We start from the raw sequence: 21,863 nt of genomic DNA, 5'->3' as shown, positions 1-21,863 counted from the left end.
TTCGTATGTGTAGGTTTTTCTTAGAGAGCCCTCTTTCCGCTCCAAACTGCTTTAGCGCGGGTGGCCAGAGCGCCGCCTGTTGCCTGGATACAGGCGAAGGATTGTAAACAAACAACACACCGCAGCGAAGCTAATTAAATGGCGGCATCATTAGCAGACAGCAGATTCAGGTGACCCTCATGAGCTCAACAACTCTCTCCGTTGCGATAGATAAAAAGATTAGACGTCTCTGTCTGACTGACTTCCCCTGCGGAATCGGACCCTGGGTGAGTTTTCACTGTCCAGCTCAATATCCTTACTTCAAGGTGTACACCACTCTAATGTTTTGGGGGGTTTTTTTGTGTGTGTGATTTTGATCTTAGAGACAGACCAAAAATGGTCCCGATGAAGCGAGAACAGAGTCACCAGATGTCCTGCTGGACCTGCTGAGGTACCCTCGCTCTCCATGGATGTACAACGACACCTGGAGCCCCCAAGCTTCAGATCTGAGGGAGCTGGCTGTGAGAGAACCGAAGCGCTTCAGCAAGGACTTCATCCTGAATTACTTCACGACGATACGAATCACTGGCAAAAATGTACGCGTTTCAAGAGATGCACAGACATATTTTACCCTGGCCTGTTCATTAGTGCAGGATGAACATTTAGATGACTGAAGGAAAAAAAATAAAGTTAAATGTTTTTAATCATCAAACAAACGTTATTGTAAGATAAGGACAACCTGAGTAGATAAACATTGGCAGTTTTCAAATAAAGAACTGGTTTTGCCGTCAGTGAGTCTGGAACATCACTGTGGGGAAATTTTAAACCAATCTTATTTGCACGATTGTTTTAATTCAACCATGATTTAGGTTGTTTTAGGTCATGCCACGGTGTCTTAGCTAGATTTATGTCCAGACTTTGACTAGTCCACTCCAATTTTTGTTTTCAGCTGATCAGAGGTAGACTTGTTGTAGTTTGGGAGATTTTTCTGCTGAATAACCGAACTGTGTTTTAGCTCAAACGGATGCCCTGCTAATCATTTATAACAGTACGCGCACCTTTTAAGCACTTTATCAGCAGTTTCTGAAATTGGCCAACCGATCTGTCACCACATTCAGATTCACTTAAAATGAGTCTCTTCCTCTCCTTTACGATGCTTAGTTTGAATTTTCTTTACCATGTGAAGAAGCCATCGATTTGTTTTGACCAACAACTGAACAGGCGTACCTAATAAAGTGACCAAAGAGTGCATGGACATCAGCAGAGAGATTATGTTCTTAAATGTGAATCATTTCTGGACAGTTTTTTGTTTAATTTGTAATTATTTATTGTCCACATGAATGATAAACCTTTGTTTACACACTGTTTATAAAATTTTCATCCATCCATCCATCCATACTCATTCCCAAAGGACAATCTGCAGTGACCACATAATCTTAAATGCATGTTTGGGATTATGGGAAGAAGCACCAGAATACTCAAAAGAGAAGTCAATGCATCCATGCAGTCCTAACAACAGCTACACTGTGCAGCTCCAGCTGTATCAGAGGCACATCTACTACAAAAACCTAGATAAATACTTAAGTGTTGTTAGAATAAGATGCAGTAAAAACATCTCTGTAACTCGACCAACATTAACACTATGCATGAATTTGCTGATATGGTATGGGATTACCAAAAAATGAAACGTGCATGCAACAGTAAATGTTGGGTCCCAAGCAGACGTTGGTTTATGAGTTCATCAGGCGGAGAGGGACTAACTAACAAATAAACTTTGCCACTTTTTCTGTTTCTCTCAGGTCTCATTTATTGACGAACGCTTGTTGAAGTTCTCAAAGCTGGAGGAACTGGTCCTGAGCGGCAACTTGATCTCAGAAATCCCTGCGAAGCATCTTCCCGACACGTTGAAGGCACGTTGAAGTGTTGCATCAGAGCGCATTGGCGCGCTGCGTTTATCAGATAAAATGATGTTTCAGTAGTTTGCACATATTAGGAAAAGTCGAGTCACGGTTAATCACGCAGAGCAGGAAACAATAAATTTTCCTCCTTCATCACCTTACATCACAATGGATTCTCCTGATGCCATCAGACGTCATGCGGTGTTACGTGCGACGTCTGAAGGTTATCGGCCCTTCAAACTGAGGGACAAAAACCTTTGCGCTCATCTAATGGCCTTGTTGCCCTTAGATGGGCGCATAAAGGCAGATGAGAGCGTAAAGGCAGATGTTGCAACACACTGAGATGACTATCTGATTGAAAGTTTGTTTTTTTTTTCCTACAGATTTTGGAGCTGCGTGCAAATCGGTTGTCTTCGCTGAGCGGCCTCGCAAGCTGCCCGCCTCCTCAGCTGCAGTACCTGGGCCTCGGATCAAACAGCCTGGGTTCCCATCAAGACGTCTGCGATCTTACAGGAAGACACTGGTTAATACATGTACACAGACACACATAGACGAAGCACATGCAGGAAGTTGTTGGGTTTTTAAAGAGGCAACACAAAAAAAACCAGGTCAAAAGAAAGCTCAGTTACAACTGTGGGCTTTTTGATTGCTCATGAGGTAAGGATGTAAAGCCTTTAATGCCAGCTTGTTTCACTGCACCGTAGGTTTTTCTGATTCGACAGCAGATTTCAGAGGGAACTCCCACTGAAGCTCCAGAGACGGAAACCCTAGCGACTCTTTGATTTGCTTTCAGCAAGAGAGTTCATGTTTGTATGAAATCACTGATTATTCAGTGAGTAAAAGTCAGCGAGACACAGCAGATTTATTGTTTGTGTAGCTCATATAATTTAATGATTAAGCAGCAAGCAAACGTTCTAAAGCTTGTTTTTACACATATTTCTGTTTTTGTTTTGTGCGAATTTCCTTAACCTCATTCAGATTGGACAGAGAAAATCCATCAAAGTTTTTTTTTTTTTTAACCATTATTTGTTTAGGAGAAGCGCTTTTTTAGTGTTCATATGTGAAAACCGAGGTGCTCTTTTAGTTTGCCCTTTTCTTAAAAATGTTAACATGCTTTTGTTAACATGGCAGAGATCCTGAAGGCCAGTACAGTTAACACACCTTTTGACTTTCGCCTTCTTCAGCTCAGTTTTCATCATCTGGTTTCTGGTAAAAACCCAGGTGTTGTCATGAAAGCATTCGGGATTGATTGATCTTATTCCTGCGTGAGTTTTTTTTTGGATTTATAATTCTCCGTCACGACTGGTGGCCATGCATTCGCGACTGTAGCCTAAACAGCGCATACACGAGAGTGATTGACAGCCCTCCTTCTGCCTCTGATTGGTTGTGTCTGGCAGGGCAGTGTATTCGTTCACATGAAAGCAGGGAGAAGGCAGAGGAGCTCAATATTTTTCACAGATTATCTGTCCCATATTATAGTTCCACAACATATTGATAGTTTTAACAAATATGTAAAAAACATATATATATATTTTAATAACCATTACATACTGCAGCTTTAATCAGCTGGTTAAGCAGAATGGCAGCAGGTTGAACAGCAGTTGAATCCCGCTGCTGCTGCTGCTTTGGGGAAACCTTCCTGACTCTTTCTGCCCGCAGGCCCCGTTTGGCGTGTTTGGACCTCAGCAACTGTAACTTCCAAGAGCAGCGACTTCTGGTAGCCACTTTAGAAACTCTCCCATGCCTCAAGACCCTGACGCTTAAGGGCAACCCCTTCACCATGACGCCGTCGTATCCAGGTTTCACTGTGGACAGCCTCCCGCAGCTCAGCTGCTTGGACTCCTCGTGGCTCACCACAGAGGAAAGGTACAACTTCTTCGGCTTGGCCAGGATAAATGGTGAGCGCATGAAATGAGGACGCCTCGTTTGGCGCATCGGAAGTGCAAACCTGTTGAGAGATCAAAGTCTCCTTTGCTGTCACAGATCTGGTGGAGGACGTGGCATCAGTCACACTGAGTCTGACCAGGCTGAGGGGAATACCAGACCCGCTGATGTATGTGGATAAGAAGGCTGTTGAGTTTCCAGTCGTCACCTACAAATACTTCGTCTCATATCAGTTCTTTAGTCGTCATACGCCTGATCATCAGGTGATTTATCCTTCCTACTCCTCAGTGTCACACACACCTTTGATTTAACGCGGTTCTAAACATGAGTAGAAAACGTAATTTCATTGGCATCTTGTTTTTATTTCTGATTTAAGGATTTCATCTGATCAGAATAATAACTCAGATATCTTAATATTTGTTGGGCCTCAAAACTCGACATTTATGGTTTTATGGAGCCTGTAATTATTAGAGCATTAGCTTATTCAATTGAGTCAAATTTCTTACTTATGTTGCTGCTGTTTGTAATTTTCTTTGTTTTATCAAAGCAGGTCTCTCTTGCAAACAAGATTTTGGGTTTCATTTAGACAATCCATATAAATATAGGTCAAATAAAAATGTAAAAAACTTTAAAATGATATTTTCCTCACACAGTCCTTTATCATATTTCTCCCAGAAAAAGAGAAACAAACAAAAAAAAATTTTCTTATTGTTTATTCTTGATTCTTTTTCTTATTTGGCTACATTTTAAAGATTTTAGTCCAATACAGCTTCATTTGAAAAGCACGTTATGTTACCGCAAGGATCAAAGTTGCTGTAAAAAGTACATAAAAACATAAAAATTGCAATTACAAAGACACAAAAACATAAAATACCAGAATATAAAACACTTTTAAATTGCATAACTGGTCAGGCAGTAAAAAACTCAAGTCAACATCTCATCTGGTGTCAAAAGTCAAAGCAAAGCAAGGAGTTATAGGAAATGATCTAAAAACAGTGATGTAGCCTGTTTGCTGAGCAGTGATAACTCACTTCATGGACAATTTACAAAGTTGCTTTGCCACTTCTTATCATAAAACAACAATTTTATCTTGATGTTGAGCCTTTTCTGTTCCACAGCCGGCAGAGTTGTGTCAGATAAAAGCATGCAGTCAATTTGTCACTTAGTGACAAACTTTTATCCAAACTTTAATCGGGGTATTTTCACTCATTCCGTTTTAGTCACGGTGAATCACTTATTATTAGAAAAACACACCATAAAATCTTAACAAAACTCTTTTTTTTTTTTTTTTTTAAATCACTAAAGTTGTACTTTTAACTCCACACCAAAAGTCAAAAGTGTTTTCGACATTCACACCAATGATGACTGTAATTAAACATCTGACCAGAACTGGACTTTCCCCTTGAGAAAACACAACTTACCGTAAGTTGTAACTGCCAAACTTCATATATGAGTAAAAATTCAAAGCATAAAATGATTCTCCCTTGTTACAGTTTCAGATACTATTACAATATTTTCCAACATCTGTCATGGTTTTAAAAACTTTGTATCAGATGATCTCTGACTCAAAAAGAGAAACAGTTACCAAGTAAAACTACGACATGAAAGGAAAGTGCATGAAAGTCAAAATACTTCATTCTTTTTCCTAAAGCTGTACACAGTTTTCCTATTTGAGGAGATGCGATCCACAGTTACGCTTCACGGCCTTTCCCGTTCTCGTCTCGTCTCGCCTGCAGGGAGAAGACGGCAACCTGGACACGTCGTCTCGCGTGACAGAGGACAACTCTGTCCGTCCAGACCCAGGATCAGATAGAAACACTGGGAAAAACGTGTCCGCCCTGGACACTGCCGACGTCCCCGCAGTCGATGCGTATGAAACTGAACAACGTGAGAACGCCGTCGTCTTTTTAGTTTTACACATTTTAGGTCTTCTGCCAGCATGCCTAGGTGGGCCCCATGTGGGGGAAAGGAGGGCTGCTATATGGGTCCCATATGGGTTTGTCCGCAGGTTCCATGATGGCCCCACATGGTTTTGCCCATGTAGGGCCACAGCCTACATGGGCCCTATATGGTGGTGGCCCGTGGACAAACCCATACGGGACCCATATATCAGCTCTCCTTTCCCCCACATGGGGCCCACCTAGGCATGCTGGCTGAAGAGGTGGCTTTAAAAACACATACAAAAAGTCGTATTAGTCAGTGAGAGATTATAAGGGTTAAAAGCCCAATGTGTTAGCGATACGTGCTGCAAAACAGAGATGGGCTTTTGCTTTGTAAGTCTGATTTACTCAGAGGACAGACATCAGAGACGGTCCTTTATTTGTCCTCAGTTCAGCTTTCTCTGATCTGTTGAAATTGTGACAAAAAAATATTTTTCTCTCTTCAACTCTCCTTTTATTTGAAGTGTCTCTGTACGCAACACCAAAACTGCCGTGGTCCGAGTGCGCGGACTTGAATTACACGCTGGCGTACAGGATCAGCTGCCTGGGAGACCTGAAGAAATTCTTTACTCACGGACTCCATCTCAACCTAATGGAGGAAAAGGTGTGGGAAACAATATCCGCTGGGCAATTTTAGGCAGGAAAATGTCTCCCAGCTTATTTTAAGCATCTGATATTCTAGATTCTGTCGTGGCCCGCGCCCTCCGAAGAAGCCCAGCACGTCAAACCCAGCCCGACTAAAGACAAGAAAGGCAAGAGCAAAGAGAAAGTGAGTTTATTATTTCATCACCATGAAACCACACACTGTGAACAACTGGCTAGGATTCATTGATCCATTTAGTTGATCAAAATGTTGCAACCGTTAGACAACAAAGCGGACAAAAAACCCACTTTGAACGATCACAGGACAAAACGATTGCAACAGAAACATAAAAGAATAAGAAGAGAGTGAATATTGCAGGTTAGGTTCACTCACAGTGCACTGTGGAGGCAATTCTGGTTGAAAAAAAAAAAAATCAGAATCATTTCTGGTTAATTATTTAACCGGAAACAAATTAAAACCATTAAAGTCAGATGAGTTGGCTAATTGAAACTCCAAATAGGAATTTGGTTTTTGTAAAAAGATGATGTTGCATTGAAACAGACCTGAATTCAGACCACTAGTTTGGTTAGAAAACACAAATCAAAGTTTATATATGCGTAAGAGTTAATTCTTCAGTTTATTTCCATGTGTTTGGAGCTCACTGATAGCGAAGCCAAGCTACTACAGCAAATAGGTGATTTATCGTCAGAGATTTATTTACTTTCTCCGAATTCATCATTATGCTTTTCCTGAGATTACTCAGCCTTTACCCAGAAAATGATGTCATCATCTTTGTAGGCTTCACAACATTTGAGAGGCACACCTATGGAGGTGTTTTAGGTGCACCTTAAAATCCCTACTTCCTTGTGTTGTGACAACGTGGGGAGGGGGGGATGAAGAAATTAGCCAAGATCCTGTTCCATGATGAGACTTGTTCACCTTCACACATCTGGTTTGACCCGGGGTACAATTTCCAAATAAATAAATGCGTCACTTTCACCTGTACCAATGACATGCAGGTGTAACCGTGTCGCGTTCTGAAGCAACACCTGAAGACATCAGATCACAAACTCTCAGTGCCACAGCAAATCTGTGGGCAGAGCGAAGAAAGGTTTGGTGAGGCTAATGGTAAAGCTGGTAAAAGCTAAGAAGATGAAGCTAAAAGTCCAAAGTTGAAGAAAGTAAAACAAACAAAAAAATTATTTAGCAGCCATATAAACGGTGGTAATTAAAGGCTGATTTTTGGGCTTTATTTCATCTAGCAGCACTTTTACTGTAGTTGCATAATTTATTTTGTGAAGCTATTAACACATCATTCAGGATATGACTAACTATCTGTTCACATTTTTGCAGACCAGTGAACTCCTGTTTATAAAAAGAGTTGCTTTGTGAATCAGAATCGCCGTTGTCTAGACAGAAGAATTCAGAGAAACTATGGAAGTTTATATCAACCCTTTGATACATTGTGACGCAGTAAATATGTATCTTGTTGCAACTTTTAAGAATGTTTAGTTGATAAAACCGATGTTTTATTCTTGCAGTTTCGAGAGTTGAGATATTTTTCTTAGTGTTCTGTGTTGCTTTTGGTCAGTATAATTAACCTGTTTTATTAAAAACAACTGTAATAAGTTCGACTTTATACATGAAATGTAGTTTCTAACAAAGCAAAAGTGCTGTTAGATGGTGTTAAAATAGAAAAACATTCACATGGCATCAAGTTTTTGTTCTCTTTTTCAGGTTAAAACGCCTCCCAAAGCTAAAAACAAAAAGAAAAAAGGTCCTCCGGAGCTTGTCCACGACCCACCTATCCGAAAACTACTCAACTCGGTTCACATCCCCATGCAAAGCCTGGTCCAGGGGGGTCAAAGGGTCAGTTCTGTCTGCGACTTTGGTCCGCTGCACGTGGAGCCTCCACCAAAACAGGAGGAGGCAAGTTTACGTTGCACTGTCCATTAAACCCGTCACTGAGGCTGAACAGAAACAACATGAATGAATTATCAGCTAAGATGGAGAACCTGGTTTACATGCAGGTTGTTTTCACTCATCTTAAGGAAACTGAAAAGAAACCGAAAGGAGACAAGAAGGACAAGACAAAGGACTGCAAGGAAGCAAAGGAGAAACAAAAAAAACACACCGAACCTCAGAAAAGTCCAAAAGGTAAATATGAGTAAAAGTTACTCTGCGTCACGTAGGACGTTTGCTCAGGACGCCACCTGCTCTCTTTCTGCACCCCAGGAAAGGGGAAAGACGCAAAGAAACGCGACATGGATGAGCACACGGTCCCGCCCGTCCCGGTCCCGCCGGTACCGGTGACTGTGGAGCTGAGTGTGGAGCTGGAGAAGTGGAAGTCGGTGTCAGACGCTTTTCATTCCGTAACGCCTGTAGAAAACGGCTGAATCGCAGAGCCGAAGTCGACACGAAAGCATTCATGAAAAAACATGAATGTGTTCTTCAAGCCATGAGAACTTTATTTTAGCGGCATGAAATTAAATGCACAGCTGACCAAATTTACACAGCAGTATTTTCTCAGTATGGTGTAAAAAAACCCCCAAACATCTACATCCATTTCCCTGCAGGAAGAAGCCAGACTTTCTTGTAAACTTCAGCAGTGAGACCAACCTGCTGGAGGGTAAAACCTTCACTTTCGTCTCTTTGTTTTACAGCTCGTATAATTTTCTAATGATTGCATCCACCTTCCTGTCACCAACTCTGCAGCTTCCAAGTCCCTGCAGAAGAAAAGCATCCAGACAGCATGATGCTGCCTTCACCGTGCATCACCATGGTGATGTGCAGAGTAGACTTTTGTTTCTCTAATCCTTTGACAGGCTCATATTTTTTCACAAGTTCACCGTTTCCACATCATCATCAGTTTAGATGAATGTCGTTTGCATCCGAGCCATAATTTATTCTTTAACGATCTGAAATATCCAGACTTTAACAATCTTTTATGACCCAACTCATCTGCCGTCTCCAATGTTCACAAACAGAAACGCTGGACTGACGGATTAAATTACACACAGAAGAACTTTTCTGGAAATTACTGGTTCCACTGAATTTTATTGAGGGGCATCAGAAGTAAGAAGGCTGAAACTTGAGGCACACTTTAATTTGTGAATTTTTAAAAACACTTCCTTGCACCTCATCGCCGAACCCGTCTGAAAACATTTACAAGGCTCTGCACTGCCAAAAAAGGAAAAACAAGAAAAGAAAGAAAAACACATAACCTTACCAAGTATTTTTGGTCTAGTTTTTAATATAAATATCTTGGTTCTGTCTTATTTCAGGTGTACCGACTAATACGTAACTTTCCAGCACAAAATAAGCATTTAAGTCAATAATTTCTTAATATTGATGAAAAATGACTAACACACTGGCAGATAGTTAGCACCTTTTCATCAGCATTAAGGAATTGTTGAGTTAATCTCATTTTTCTTGCTGAAAAGCTATTTGTAAGTTAGTTTTGTCCCATTTCGAGTGTACCAAGATATTTGCACTAGAAACCAGACCAAACATATTTGGTAAGGCTTTGAAGCGTGTACCTTGATGGTTTTGGCTTCAATGTACCACAAATCTACAGATGTCTAGTAGAAATTAACATAAATTATGATTACTGTTCATGACTGCATGCAGACACTTTATTCATCCATAAATTTTATTTTCATAGATATTTAAAACTTATCAAAACATGTCAAAGTATTCATTGATGCAAAAGGAAATCAGCTTCATTAATTAGAAACTTCCTGAAAAGGCCATAATAACAGGAATCAAAGGTTTACAGTAGGTGAGAATCTTAATAAATTTCCCAGCATCCATTTCAAAAGGACCATAGAAAGTTAAACCGATTGGAGCCAAAGAGCTCCGGGTTTCACCGCTCCAGACTGTCCCCGTCATACAGTTACATTATTAAACCTTTTAAAGAGTACACACTTTCCAGGCATAAAAAAATAAACTATAACTCTTCGATTTTTTTTTTTTTGTTGTTGCTCAAAACTGTTTTCAATCAAGTATTTTACAGTTTCAAATACACAGTTTAATATACTATATTATCTCTGTAGCCCCTGACAATCTGTGCAAACAGCGGTCGGATACTGATAAATTAGCTAAACTGAAGGCTCACCGCGCTCCCCATCACCCTTTCAGAACCAGGATGCTAAACATCCAGTGTCGTTCCCACTTACGAACGGCTGCCACTTTCTGTAACTTCTGGGATGCCTTAACTTTTGGGAAACATGCCGGGAACCGTTCTTCTACAAGGCAAGTGTGGACAGCAAATATGCTTGGCAAAAACAAGCATGAGAGATACACACAAGCTGAGACCCGGAAAAGAACGGCGCGACCAAAGATGTGCAAATGTATTGATTGTGCGAACGGCGGTTTTAGGAAGGCTTTAGAAGGTCTGGTCGTCGGTGCAGGACGCGGTCCAGTGGCCGAAGACCTCGCAGGTCTCGCAGTATGGCCGCTCTTCACCCTTACTGCCGTGGTAGGTGGTGTGAGGAGGGGAGTCGGGCATCTGCTCCTGTAGGGGGCAGTCTTCCGTCTCGTGGAGATCAAAGCAGTCGCAAATGTCGCAGAACTTCCTCGGAGGAGGTTTCTTCTTTTCTGGCTGCTTATCGTAACTGCAGGAGGAAATAAAGGCACCTCTCTTGAGCTTCAGTCAAAGGCAAAAGTAAATACGGGTAGTCTGCTTTGACTAGGACTTACTCATTATCCAATTCGCTTGGACTATTCCCATTGAGGGCAGCGGCTGCCATTTTCTCCAGTTTGTCTTTGAGCTCTTCATTCTTCCTCTGGAGGTCGACAATAACTGAATTCAAGAACTCAACCTGCAGGGAAAAGAAACCCGGAGCATCATTTCTGCCTCGTGTAAAACAAAACCAGAACAAGTCTTCTTACCAGGGTTTCTGTAGGCTTCAGCAACATGAATTTAACGTGTTTTAAATCCATTTTAAGAACATTATTATTTACATTTGAAACTCAAAGTAACACATGAGAAAGACTTAACAGCTGAAGCAACGTGAGCTCTGATGAGACTTAATCTGTTTTTAGACAAAACTTTGACTACATTTAATAAAGAGACGGTGAATAAAAAGATGTATATCTGAAAGTATGTTTGAATGTGAACAATGATTTATTATAATTTGAAGTCATTTTAAAGTTATATTTTCATATTTCTATTCCTGCCACCAACTATATGTGCTGTTATTTTAACGTGTAGATCAGGGATGTCAAACTTTAATTTTGGGCCACGTGCCATAGATTGTACCGCTGCCTCAGTTTATACGCCCAGACTTAAACGTGAACAAACTTAAAACAGACTCCGTTTATATTAACTCTTTTCTTTCTACTTCATTCATTTTTCATTTAAGGATGCATCACGGATGTGGCGTTAACTGGAACACTGATCGTTATATTTGCTTAATTATGGAAGTTGTCAAAATGTAAAGTTCATTGCTTGCTTCATGGCGACTATCGAGTTTTTATGGCGTAAAAAGAAAACTTTGAACTGCCTTGTTCCTGAAATGTGCTGTAGAAATAAACTTAACTTTAAAAGTAAATGGGAGCATTTAGGTTCTGAATCGACTAGTTTTTTTTTGTTTTGTTTTTTTTGTTTTACACAAAACCAAGCTTCCCACAGTAACTGCTTTTCACCGTTTCACAATGAAGCTGAACTTTCTCGTAGCATCTTGTCAATTTTACCAAGCATAAAAAAAAACCCACCCACATTCATCCAGGATTGCATAGATATCTTGAATATTAGCCGTGTGTCACCACATCCCCTCTAATGATCAAGGTGGTGATTTTCTGCTTTGAGTTGTCAGCTCAAGATAAATCAACGTTTGTACTGAGTCACTGGGAGTGTAAGAAAAATCTCCCAGTCTGAGTGTTTCAACGAGAAACCAATCTGATATCTACGGTACCCTTTCAGATGTTTTTACTTGGGATGTAATTAGGGCCTGATTAAGTACTGATGAAACAAGCGTGATCGATCTTTAGGTGACACGACACAACTAAATTGGGGTTTAAGTGAATGGAAGCCACAGTGAGAAGCATGCACAGATGGAGATGATGAGAAACTTGAACAAACCGCTTCCTGATGGAGGTGTAGCAATGCCAACATCAGAAAAAGCACAGAAGAGGCAGATTTAAAGAGAAAAAGATAAGAAAAGAAAAAAAAGGTAATCAAAATCGGCAGCGGCCCCACACTCTGACAGACATCACACTTACATCATCGCAGACACAGATAGTTCAGGGTGACTTAGGACCATAAACGGACGAGGGGAGGGGAAGCTGACATGCTGATGAAGTGAGGCTACGGGACGTTTATGCAGAATTAATCTGTGGAAACTTAGATGATCACGTCAGAAAGATCTACACCTCTGTCTAAATAAATTAGAATGCTGAAAAGTGAATTTATTACTTCAGGAATTCAATTCAAAACTTGAACCGATTCGTTACCCACAATGCTAAAGTTCACGTATTTATTTCTGTGAATTTTGAAGATTCTGGCTTACAGCGAATGAAAACCCAAAAGTCAGTTTCTCTGTATTTTACAATATTTCCAAACATCACTAATTACAATAATAATTAATAAAGACATAATTAATGGAGAAATGTTATGTTCCACACAAAATGGCTAACTTGTTTGTTCAGCCGACAGTCATCGACTAATCACACCCACACGGAGGGTAAACTACTGAAGATTGTTGCTGAAAAAGGTTTTCCTCACGCATCATAAATGATGAAAGTTAAGTGGGAAGACAAAGTTTGGTTGTAAAAGGTTCACAAGTAACATGGACTACTGGTTCTACTAGAGTAGAGGTCTTCAACTCCAGGCCTCGAGCGCCGCTGTCCTACAACTTTTACACATCTAGAGGTTGGATGATATTGGACCTCGAGGCTTGGAGCTGGAGACTCCCGCTTCAGAGGATGGGGAAGCAAAACCTCAATCAGGGATTTGGAGGAAACTAGGCTGTGACTAGAGTCCGAACTCAAAGGGCCAGTGTAAGCAGAAGTACCCAGTGTGCAGGAGATGGACTACTTTAAGTGGCAAGACTCTCCTTTACCAGAGACAACGTCAGGAGGATCTTACCTGGGCTAAGGAGTTAACGCTCTAGATTAGGTGCAACGGCTTCTCTACAGATGATGATACAACTGCTTCGAGTCCAGTGCGACGTTTCTACAGCCAGTGATGGGTTGTTAGGTCGTCTACTGGTGCTGGTCCACTGTGTTTCATCAGGATCACAGTCAGCACAGCCCTCTCTTTACCCGGGGGGGGGGGATTCTACAGCACTTCATACTTCCTTTAACTAAGAAACTATATAGAGATGCTGATTTCATTTTCCAACAGGACTTGGCAGAATCCCACACAGCTAAAGGTACAAAAAGCCGGTCCAATCACCACAGATACAAGATCAAAGATGGTCCCAGGATTGTACTTTGTTTTTGTTTTTTTCTTCTTACTTGTTTGTGCACAATCTTGGCCAATAAAGCTCTTTGTGATGATGTTGCTGTGCTGGACTGGCCTGGAAACACTTCTGACTTGAACCCCACACAGAACATTTACGGGACGTGGTGAAGAGGAAGATGAGACGGACCAGAGAAACTAAAGGCCACTACTGAAGCAACCTGAGGCCACCCAAGCAGAGCTACAAGGCAGCTCACATTCATGCCGTGTTGATGCAGTAACTCATGCAAAAGGAGAGCCGAACAAGTATTGAGTGTCTATGCCACACGACAGAAAGTGAAATTTTGGTTTTCTTTAAGTCAGACATTATCCTGCTTGTTTCAAGTCCTTCCCTGGTTGAACAGAGTGGACTTGCTGAAGACGTAATTCAGTCATTTTAATCAGCTGCGCTTAGGGACGCATGCAAAACCTGCAGGACTCTGATGCGACACTCCTAATCCAAATTATAGACTGGAAAATTTCAAGGCTTCAAATATATCCATGTGTGTGTAATGACCGTCTTCAATTTAGAATATGCTTGAACGTTTTTTGACAGACATGCCCTTCTGTAACTTAAAACATTTTATTGCAGTACCAGTTCTCACCAAGCTACGAAGACTGAAGCAGTATGAATTAGTATTTAAGAAGTTAGTACACACTGATGCCCCGTACTCAAGTCTTATGTTAATTGGAATGTGGTTACTATAAGAAAACTCAGGGGAAAAAAAACAGGAGGAATGTTCTTTTATTCAGGATTAGTGAGACTGCCAGACCTGACTCTCTGCAGTCTCCTTATCTTCTCTCAGTTGGTCCAAAACCGCATCTCCTGAAAACAGAAGGAAGTCAGAGCCACGTCTTTTCTAATCACTGAGCTGGAAGCCGTGTTCGCTTCGGTTGTTTGAAATGCCGCCGTACCCGAGGTCAGGTTGAGATCAGGCCTGGCAGCGAGGTCCTTCTCCAGTCTCTTTACGTGATCCTGTAGATTAGCTTTATCCCGCTCCAAAGTCTCAATTGTATTCTGGAGCGTCTTAATAGAGGCACTTTCTTCCCGCACTGCAACCAACTGTAAAGAAAACAAGATAATCGTTTCAATATAATTTAACACACACTGGACAAATGTTACCATTTATCAATTCATCCACCAAATTTCACTTTCAGATGAGAAGGAGCTGCAAAAAAACAAAAAACAAAAAAAAAACAATGAATAATAATGCCAATGATTCAATAATGCCATCATTTATGGAGTTCATATATGAGATGTCAATCTCCAAGCGAAAGTTTAAACGAGCTTTTAGAGAAAAGAAACATTACAGATGTAAATCTGATTCTGCGAAGACGATAAAACGTGTCAGCACTGACAGAGGTTTCCAGATAGTCATCTTCAAAGTCATGAGGAGGAGGATTGTAAACACATAAAAATGAAAGCAGGTCATTATTTGACCCAGAAGTGATATCCTGTCAGAAGTGTCTCTTGAAGGACTGGTGGGTCTGGTTTTTGCTGTAGAAAGGAAATGACGCTAAAAGCTTCATTTAGGATTCAACAGATTGAAAAAGCAGGTCTTGATAAATGTCAAAAATGCTAATGATGTGAGATAAAGTAAAATGTCAGATTTCTTCCTTACCTCACGCTTCAGTTTCTCCACCTGCTGGTCCTTTTCTGCAACTAAGGCACCGTTTTTATGAATGGACTGCTGGAGGGCAGCCTTCTCTCCACTCAGCTGCTCCCTCAGAGCGTTTTCACTGTTGAACACAGAGTATCCACTAAATGTCAGAGAAACAAAAACTCTGCTTAACATTCATTTCTAGATAACCTTTGATGTGAGTTCATGGCAAATACTTCAATAGCAAACGGGCTTTAAAAATGGAGACCTTCCGAGACAAAATACAGAAGGATGGAGGAGAGGTAGGTCATGAAAGACGGACAAGGAGGCAAAGAAGAAAAGAAAGCAAACCAGGCAAGACACAGAATATAGGCAGGAGTTGAGGAAGAAAGGAGAGACAGAAAGGAGAAAGACGCAACGTGGAAGAAAGGACGCAAGACATCCCTGTGTCTTGTCTTGTGGGAAGGACAGACTGAAGAGGAGGCAAGGAAGGCAGGAAAGAAGGACGCATAGCAGAGTAACAACAAACAGAAAAAGGAGATGAAGGAGGAAGAGAAAACACAAGGAAGAAAAGGACATTTACAAATGGAAATGAGAACGAAGCCTGGCAATCTGAAAATTTCCCACACTCCAATCCAAGTTTCTTTTCAAACACTCCCAGATCGGAGAGAACCGTGAAAAAATGTTATGCAAAGAGAAAAAGCCTCCAATTTCAAAGCAATTACTACTCAGCCAGGACTTTGGCATAAAACAGACATTTAACAAATCTGGAAAAAATGTTGTGCATTTCTAAATTTAATAATGAATCTTAGAACAAAGAATGAGACACAGAGCATGTCTGCCAGGCAGCTGAGGTCAAACATGTCAACAGATTTTTCTTATGCGGTGACTGCAGACAAGTCATGATATCAGAAAGCATCAAGTACCTGAAGACATTATTTGGCAGGCTTTGAAGGGAAAGAAGTGTGATAAATCAGCCATTTAATTCAAGGACAATATATATTATTAAATGCCAAATCTCATGGAACCATGCAAGCTTTAACAAAAAAAAACAAAACAAAAACATCTTAAAAGATACAATATGTACATTGTGTGATTATCTGACAACGCTGGAGCGACAAAAACATTTTTAGTTTACCTTTGTTTCAACTCTTCCAACTCTTTCTTGAGTTTTGAGTGCTCATCAGTTAGCTTTGGGGGGGAAAAAAACATACACGTTTAAAAACGCTGAATTGACTTCAACTGTTACATATAAACGCAGTACAACAACGATATTGATGCCAGTACCAGTGACCCTCACCGTCCCCAGAGCTCCCTGGTCTTTGTGATTGTTCGCCAGCTCCTGAGACAGCCTTTTGTTTTCCTCTTGAAGACTCTGCAGAGTCTGCGACGTCACAGATGCCGCTTCTTTAAGCTCCTCACTTATGAAACGTAAAATGATGAAATTACCCAACTGTCGGGCTGACAATATATGTTCAAACCATAAATAATGTGGTAAAGTACGATGGATTTAAAATCACTTCCATCTTGGAAAATTCACACAATCCAAGATGAGTGTACTCACACTTCCTGGCAAAGACTCTTCAGCCTCTGTGTTTCTGTGCAAAGCTGCTCTTTGGATGTGTTCAGGTCTTCTTGATACTTTAAATTCCCTTTTCTCAATGTTTCCAGCTAAAACAAGAAAAGATACGTCAATAACCAGAAGTCTAAAGCTAAAAGATCATTTCACTGAACTCTTCCTCATGCCGCCCGTCTCTGTTGAGTCCCCACCTCAATGTGGCAGAGGTTTTCAGTCCTTATGATCCTGAGGGCCAAACTGCTCAGAGCTTTGTTTTAATCTCCCATGGCATGTTCCATGGTCGTTCACTTCTCCAGTCTACATGCGTTTTGTGGATCTGGAAAAGGCTTAGGAATGTGTCCCAAAGGTATTCTGTGTTTGTCGAGTTGGACTCTGTCAGGACTGCCTCCTCTCACTGATCCGGTTTGTTTTGTTCATGGACAATACCTCAAGTTTTGGTCTTGAAAATAAGAGTCGGGGTTGAAAAGCTCAGGGTCATTGTTTGTTTGCAGATGATGTTGGGTTTTTCAAGCCATTACCTTCAGCATGCACTGGGGTGGTTTGCAGTCGAGTGTCAAGCAGCTGGGATGAGAGTCAGCTCCTCTAAGTCTAACAGTTCTTAACCAGAAAGAGATCAACTGTTCTCTCTCTGAAGTGTGATTAAAGTAAATTTCTAAAATTTTCTTTTACTTTAGAATGGTGATTACAAACATTTACTATTAACCATATTCAGCATGTGGATTCTAATACAAAATACATTCTACAGTTGAAAAACTTACAAGGATTTTTAATCCAAATATTTTTTTTATTACCTCAAAAATCTAAAATCAAGTCTTAAACATTTAGAAAGTTTCAAAGTACCTCTGAAAGCTCAGATAAAAAAAAAAAAAGCCAAGTTCATCTCTGAACTACTGCATCGCTGGCGTTCCTTCTGACCCAACCAGTCTCTCACCTGAGTCTGGATTTCGTCCTTGGAGCGCTGCAGTTCCTCCACCAACGACTGAGCTTCGTTCTTTTCCTTCAGCAAAGCTTCCTTCTCCTTTACGAGCTTCTCGAGAGCGTCAGCGGCGTTACCAGAAGCCTAAGCGGTGGGATAAAGACACTTAGTGAGATGAGCAGCTTTACATAAAACCAGCAAACTGACATTAAAGCTAAAGAATCTCATTCTTGTGTGATCTGAGGTTTGGAAACCACGTACAAGTGCATGTTTTTACAATACAATTATTTCAATTTAATAAGTAGTAAATTAACAACATGCTTTTCTATTGAGACACTTTATCACCGATTAACAGACTGACACTTTAAAACGTGTATTAGAACGTTGTATTTTTCGAAGCTCTTGTTGACGATTACCACCACAATTACTGCAACCTGTGGCCTCAGAACGGAGACTGAAAAAATTTGCGAATGCTTCCTGCTCATCAAAGGAAGCATTAGACCAGCCTCTTTGGATTAACACATCCAATAAACTGCATCAAATGGTTGGCTGCAACAAGGCGTTCAAAGTCCAACTAAAATTAAATTAGCCTACCAGTAGCTCACGTTATAAGTCCACAGGCAAAAGCTGGGAGCTAAGGGTAGTAAACAGAGGTTAGTAAATGGAGGATGAAAGTTAAGACGTGAAATTAAAAGGGAGACAAACTAGCAAGCATGCAATGTGAAGGCGGCAAAGCCCCAGCACCACTAGAATTGGTACTGGAGGAGAAATACCTCAAGCTGCTTAGAAATAGCGTTTTTTAGTTGCGACTCGAGCTCCCTGACTTGCTGGGCGGCTTCATCCCTCTTAGCCTGCAGGGCGTTCTTCTGAGCCGACAGCTGCAAAACGCTGGAGGATATTTCTTCTTTCACCACGGCAGACGCAGACGCCTCCTCGAGAGCATTCTTGTACCGTTTTTCCAAGTTTATCGTCTCAGTTTTTTGGGCCTGGAGTTCAGTCTGCAGCCGTTTGTTGCTTGCTTCCAAACACCTCACCTTTTTAAGAAGCTCCGACTGTTCGGCGAGTAAGGTTTCTTTCTTGGCGCAAAGAGAAGAAGTTTCCCGCTTCAGTTCAGACTGGCTAGCTAAAAGCTCTTCCTTCACCGATGTCAACAGAGTCATCCGTTTGTCCATTTCCTCAAGCCTAGTTGCCAGCTGTTCCCTATCTTGGCCCAACTGATGGTTTTCTTGCTCTCGCCGTTTTAATTGTTCTTTTAGAGATTCCATTTCTGCCTTAAAAGACTTATTTTGTTCATCAGCATTCTTGCGGTGAAAAGATATATCTTTGTTTTCCTGCATTACTTTGGACAAAGTGTTCTGAAGTTCTTCAATTTGCTTAGACAAACCATCTTTGTCAGCTTTTGCTTTAGTGATTTCACAGTTTTCAGCTTGTAGAGTCGTCTCAAGCAGGTCCTTCGCCTCCGACAGAGATGTCATCTGTTTTTTTAACTCCTGGACTTCCTGCAGCAGAACTTGGTTCTCCTTCTGGAAAGAATGGACTTTCTGCTCAGCTTCGGTCTGCAGAGACTGAAGATGATGATGGTCCTTTTTAAGGTTATCTACCTGTTGAGAAAGCTCCAAGTTGGACTTCTCAAACTCCGCTTTTACTTTATTATGATCAGCGACAAGTTCAATTTTGGTCTTTTCCAGAATTTCAACATCAGAGCAATGTTTCCGCAGTTCATTCTGTAGGTCAGTCTTTTCTCGTTCCAGAGTGGTGATCTTGGCTTCCAGCTCATCTTTTTGATACTTAGTTTCTTCAAGCTTTGTTTCCAGATGACTCTTCTGTTGAAGGAGGTCAGCATTGGTTCTGCTATAACCATCCAACTGGCTCCTAGTTGTGCGATTGTCACCAGCGAGCTTCTCACGCTCCACAGAAAGAGTCTCCTTCTCAGATAAGGCCTTGGTATACTTCCCTTCCAACTCTCCCTTCTCCTCCTCCAAACGCTCAAAATCCGTCTTCTGCTGCTCAAGAGCTGAATCCAGGCTCATCTTTTCTTTACGCAAGTTGTGAAGTGTCATCTCCATTTCAGAGTTCTGTAGACGCAATGCTTGTTTCTCCTGCTCAAAAGACGATGATGCCTCGTTATATTTTTCGTGAGAAAGGGACAACTGTTCCGTCAGGACATGGAGCTTCTCCTTGAGCTCTTGCAGCTCTCTGAAAAGGTTGTCTTTCTCACTAGACACCTTCCTCTGGGATGCAAGCAGGTCTTCTTTTTCCTGCAACAGGGTAAGCCTTTCAGAATCTGTCACTTGACTGTTTGTCTTGAACTCTTCAAGCATCTGGGCCAAGCTGGCTTTAGAGGCTTTCAGCTCTTCACATTCACGAATTTGACTCTCCAAGTCTTTCTTGGTTTGGCCGAGTTTGTTTTGGAGCTCCTCCTTCTCCGTCTCTTGGTTCTTTTTCTCCAGAGCAGCAGCGCCGACTTCAGACGACAACTCGGCTTTCTCATTTGTCAGGGTTTCTACCCGAGACTGGAGCTGCACAGTCTTCATCTTAAGGTCTTCTTTTTCCAAATTCAATGACTTCACTTTTTCCTGCAGCTCAGCATTTCTAGCGTCAAGAGACTTCCGAGCATTTTTTGCAGAATCTCGCTCCAATATCAGATCGTGTCTCTCACAGGTGAATTTTGACTCCTTTTCCTTGAGGTCCTCTTCCAGCCGGCTCTTCTCTTTGCAAACATTTTGATAATCCTCAAGCAGCTGCTTCCTTTTAGACTCGGTTTGCTGGACGTCCAACTGATGCTTCAAGACAGAGTCATTCATCTCAGCATTTTCTCTTTGAAGCTCCTTAATTTGAGTCAAATATTCACCTTTACCACGATGCAGTTCTTTGTTTTCGGCCTCTGCTTCCTGCAGCAGGTGTTTGAGATTCTCCAGTTCCTTCTTCAGTGAAGTCCTCTCTTCATCTAATTGCTTAGTACTGGTCTGTAGTTCCTCTTGAAGTTTTGAGAGTTTATCATTAGTTGCCAGGAGCTCTTCATTCTGCACTGAAACCTCTTTGCAACTAATCTCAGTGACAGAAAGTTTATTTTGCAACTCAGAAAGCCGCCTCTCCAGATTGCCTCTCTCAGCTTTATGATCTTCACTTTGCTTAAACATGTTTTCCAGATCAAGACTCTGCTTATCCAGTTTTTTTGACATATTGTCAACATCATGCTTGTAGGAGTCAAGCTCAGCAGAAAGCCGCTGGAAAAATAAAAGGTGAAAAAAAAAAAGAGGGGGGGATATACACACAGGGCAATGCATGAATAAATACAAAATAAACCATCTAGTCATGGATACAAGTGATATGCAAATGGAAAGGTTAAGCCTCAGAAGCATAAAAATCAGAAAGGGGGTCACACCAAAGCTTTCAACCACAAACTGTGGAGGCAGAAAATTTTCACATCGACTAAGAAACCTTTTCGATAACAATGGCATCAATACAAATAAAGGTAATTAATATCAACATAAAAGGCGTGTAGATTGCCAGGGTGTTACCACTAATGGCGGCATGAATACAATGCACTTATACAGTATTACAACAGAAAATCATTTGAGTAACACCATAATTTTTTTTTCTATTAAGAAAATTAAATTGCCAAATTTCTGTAATTCTTGTGTCTTAAATGTCTAATAACACAATTACAGGCTTGTCTATTAATTATCAAACTTTGTGTGTTTTTGTTCAAACCCACATAAGAGAAAATATTTGACTGACATGAAGAGAAATGCGGCACCATTTGTCTTCACACAAGTGAAAATTTTCCACAGAAAAATCAGGGTAAAAGGAAAACCCAAAATAATCCCTTCACAAAAAGTAAACAAGCCCCCCTGTAACTTATAGTTGACTCATCCTTTTAAAGCCCACTCCCTCACATGCAAGAGACTTGGGGAAACTCGGTGTAAAGATTTATTTTGCGTTTTGTCAACATGCTGGTGCTGTAATGGTGTGGGGCAGATTTTGTTCTTGTGCTTTTAGCCCCACAGAACCAACTGGGCATTGTGTTGTCGCCACA

At 41.1% G+C, this 21,863-nt stretch overlaps 2 protein-coding genes across 6 annotated transcripts; one reads left to right on the top strand and one right to left on the bottom strand.

Moving 5' to 3' along the window:
- Window positions 1-10,104, top strand: LOC103135461 (leucine-rich repeat-containing protein 43). 2 transcript variants are annotated; one of them, XM_016669451.1, is made up of 12 exons: window positions 1-266; window positions 363-575; window positions 1,779-1,889; window positions 2,261-2,400; window positions 3,537-3,775; window positions 3,861-4,024; window positions 5,498-5,648; window positions 6,166-6,305; window positions 6,384-6,470; window positions 8,028-8,213; window positions 8,336-8,441; window positions 8,520-10,104. In XM_016669451.1, exons 1-12 carry the CDS (start codon window positions 180-182, stop codon window positions 8,678-8,680), a joined length of 1,785 nt encoding a protein of 594 aa, XP_016524937.1. In that variant the 5' UTR covers window positions 1-179; the 3' UTR covers window positions 8,681-10,104. The 2 variants fall into 2 exon arrangements, with proteins under 2 accessions (XP_016524937.1, XP_016524936.1); XM_016669450.1 differs by having other exon boundaries at window positions 8,022-8,213.
- Window positions 9,902-21,437, bottom strand: LOC103135345 (CAP-Gly domain-containing linker protein 1-like). 4 transcript variants are annotated; one of them, XM_007547989.2, is made up of 12 exons: window positions 18,598-21,436; window positions 17,840-17,968; window positions 16,894-17,000; window positions 16,630-16,750; window positions 16,468-16,520; window positions 16,256-16,276; window positions 15,351-15,468; window positions 14,644-14,791; window positions 14,502-14,554; window positions 12,370-12,375; window positions 10,986-11,107; window positions 9,902-10,900 (listed from the first exon to the last, which is right to left on the bottom strand). In XM_007547989.2, the coding sequence occupies exons 1-12, from the start codon at window positions 21,283-21,285 to the stop codon at window positions 10,672-10,674; spliced, it is 3,795 nt and encodes a 1,264-aa protein (XP_007548051.2). In that variant the 5' UTR covers window positions 21,286-21,436; the 3' UTR covers window positions 9,902-10,671. The 4 variants fall into 4 exon arrangements, with proteins under 4 accessions (XP_007548051.2, XP_007548052.2, XP_007548053.2 ...); XM_007547990.2 differs by lacking the exon at window positions 12,370-12,375 and having other exon boundaries at window positions 18,598-21,433; XM_007547991.2 differs by lacking the exon at window positions 16,256-16,276 and having other exon boundaries at window positions 18,598-21,433.
- Window positions 21,438-21,863: the final 426 nt, after the last annotated feature.

The sequence above is a fragment of the Poecilia formosa genome, unplaced genomic scaffold (genome assembly GCF_000485575.1).
Source record: "Poecilia formosa unplaced genomic scaffold, Poecilia_formosa-5.1.2 Scaffold25, whole genome shotgun sequence".
NCBI lineage: Eukaryota > Metazoa > Chordata > Actinopteri > Cyprinodontiformes > Poeciliidae > Poecilia > Poecilia formosa.
Note: the sequence above shows the minus strand (reverse complement) of the source record. Positions and strands in the feature narration are given on the sequence as shown.

Excerpts from the sequence above, each read along its gene's own strand:
- LOC103135461 (XM_016669450.1), top strand. The coding sequence starts at position 180 with ATGAGCTCAACAACTCTCTCCGTTGCGATAGATAAAAAGATTAGACGT. Across the intron at positions 1,890-2,260 it reads ATCTTCCCGACACGTTGAAG|ATTTTGGAGCTGCGTGCAAA; the intron begins GCACGTTGAAGT and ends TTTTTCCTACAG. Across the intron at positions 2,401-3,536 it reads GATCTTACAGGAAGACACTG|GCCCCGTTTGGCGTGTTTGG; the intron begins GTTAATACATGT and ends TTCTGCCCGCAG.
- LOC103135345 (XM_007547989.2), bottom strand. The coding sequence starts at position 21,285 with ATGCCATTGTTATCGAAAAGGTTTCTTAGTCGATGTGAAAATTTTCTG. Across the intron at positions 16,521-16,629 it reads ACCAGGGAGCTCTGGGGACG|CTAACTGATGAGCACTCAAA; the intron begins GTGAGGGTCACT and ends TCCCCCCCAAAG. Across the intron at positions 14,792-15,350 it reads TGGAGAAACTGAAGCGTGAG|TTGGTTGCAGTGCGGGAAGA; the intron begins GTAAGGAAGAAA and ends TTTTCTTTACAG.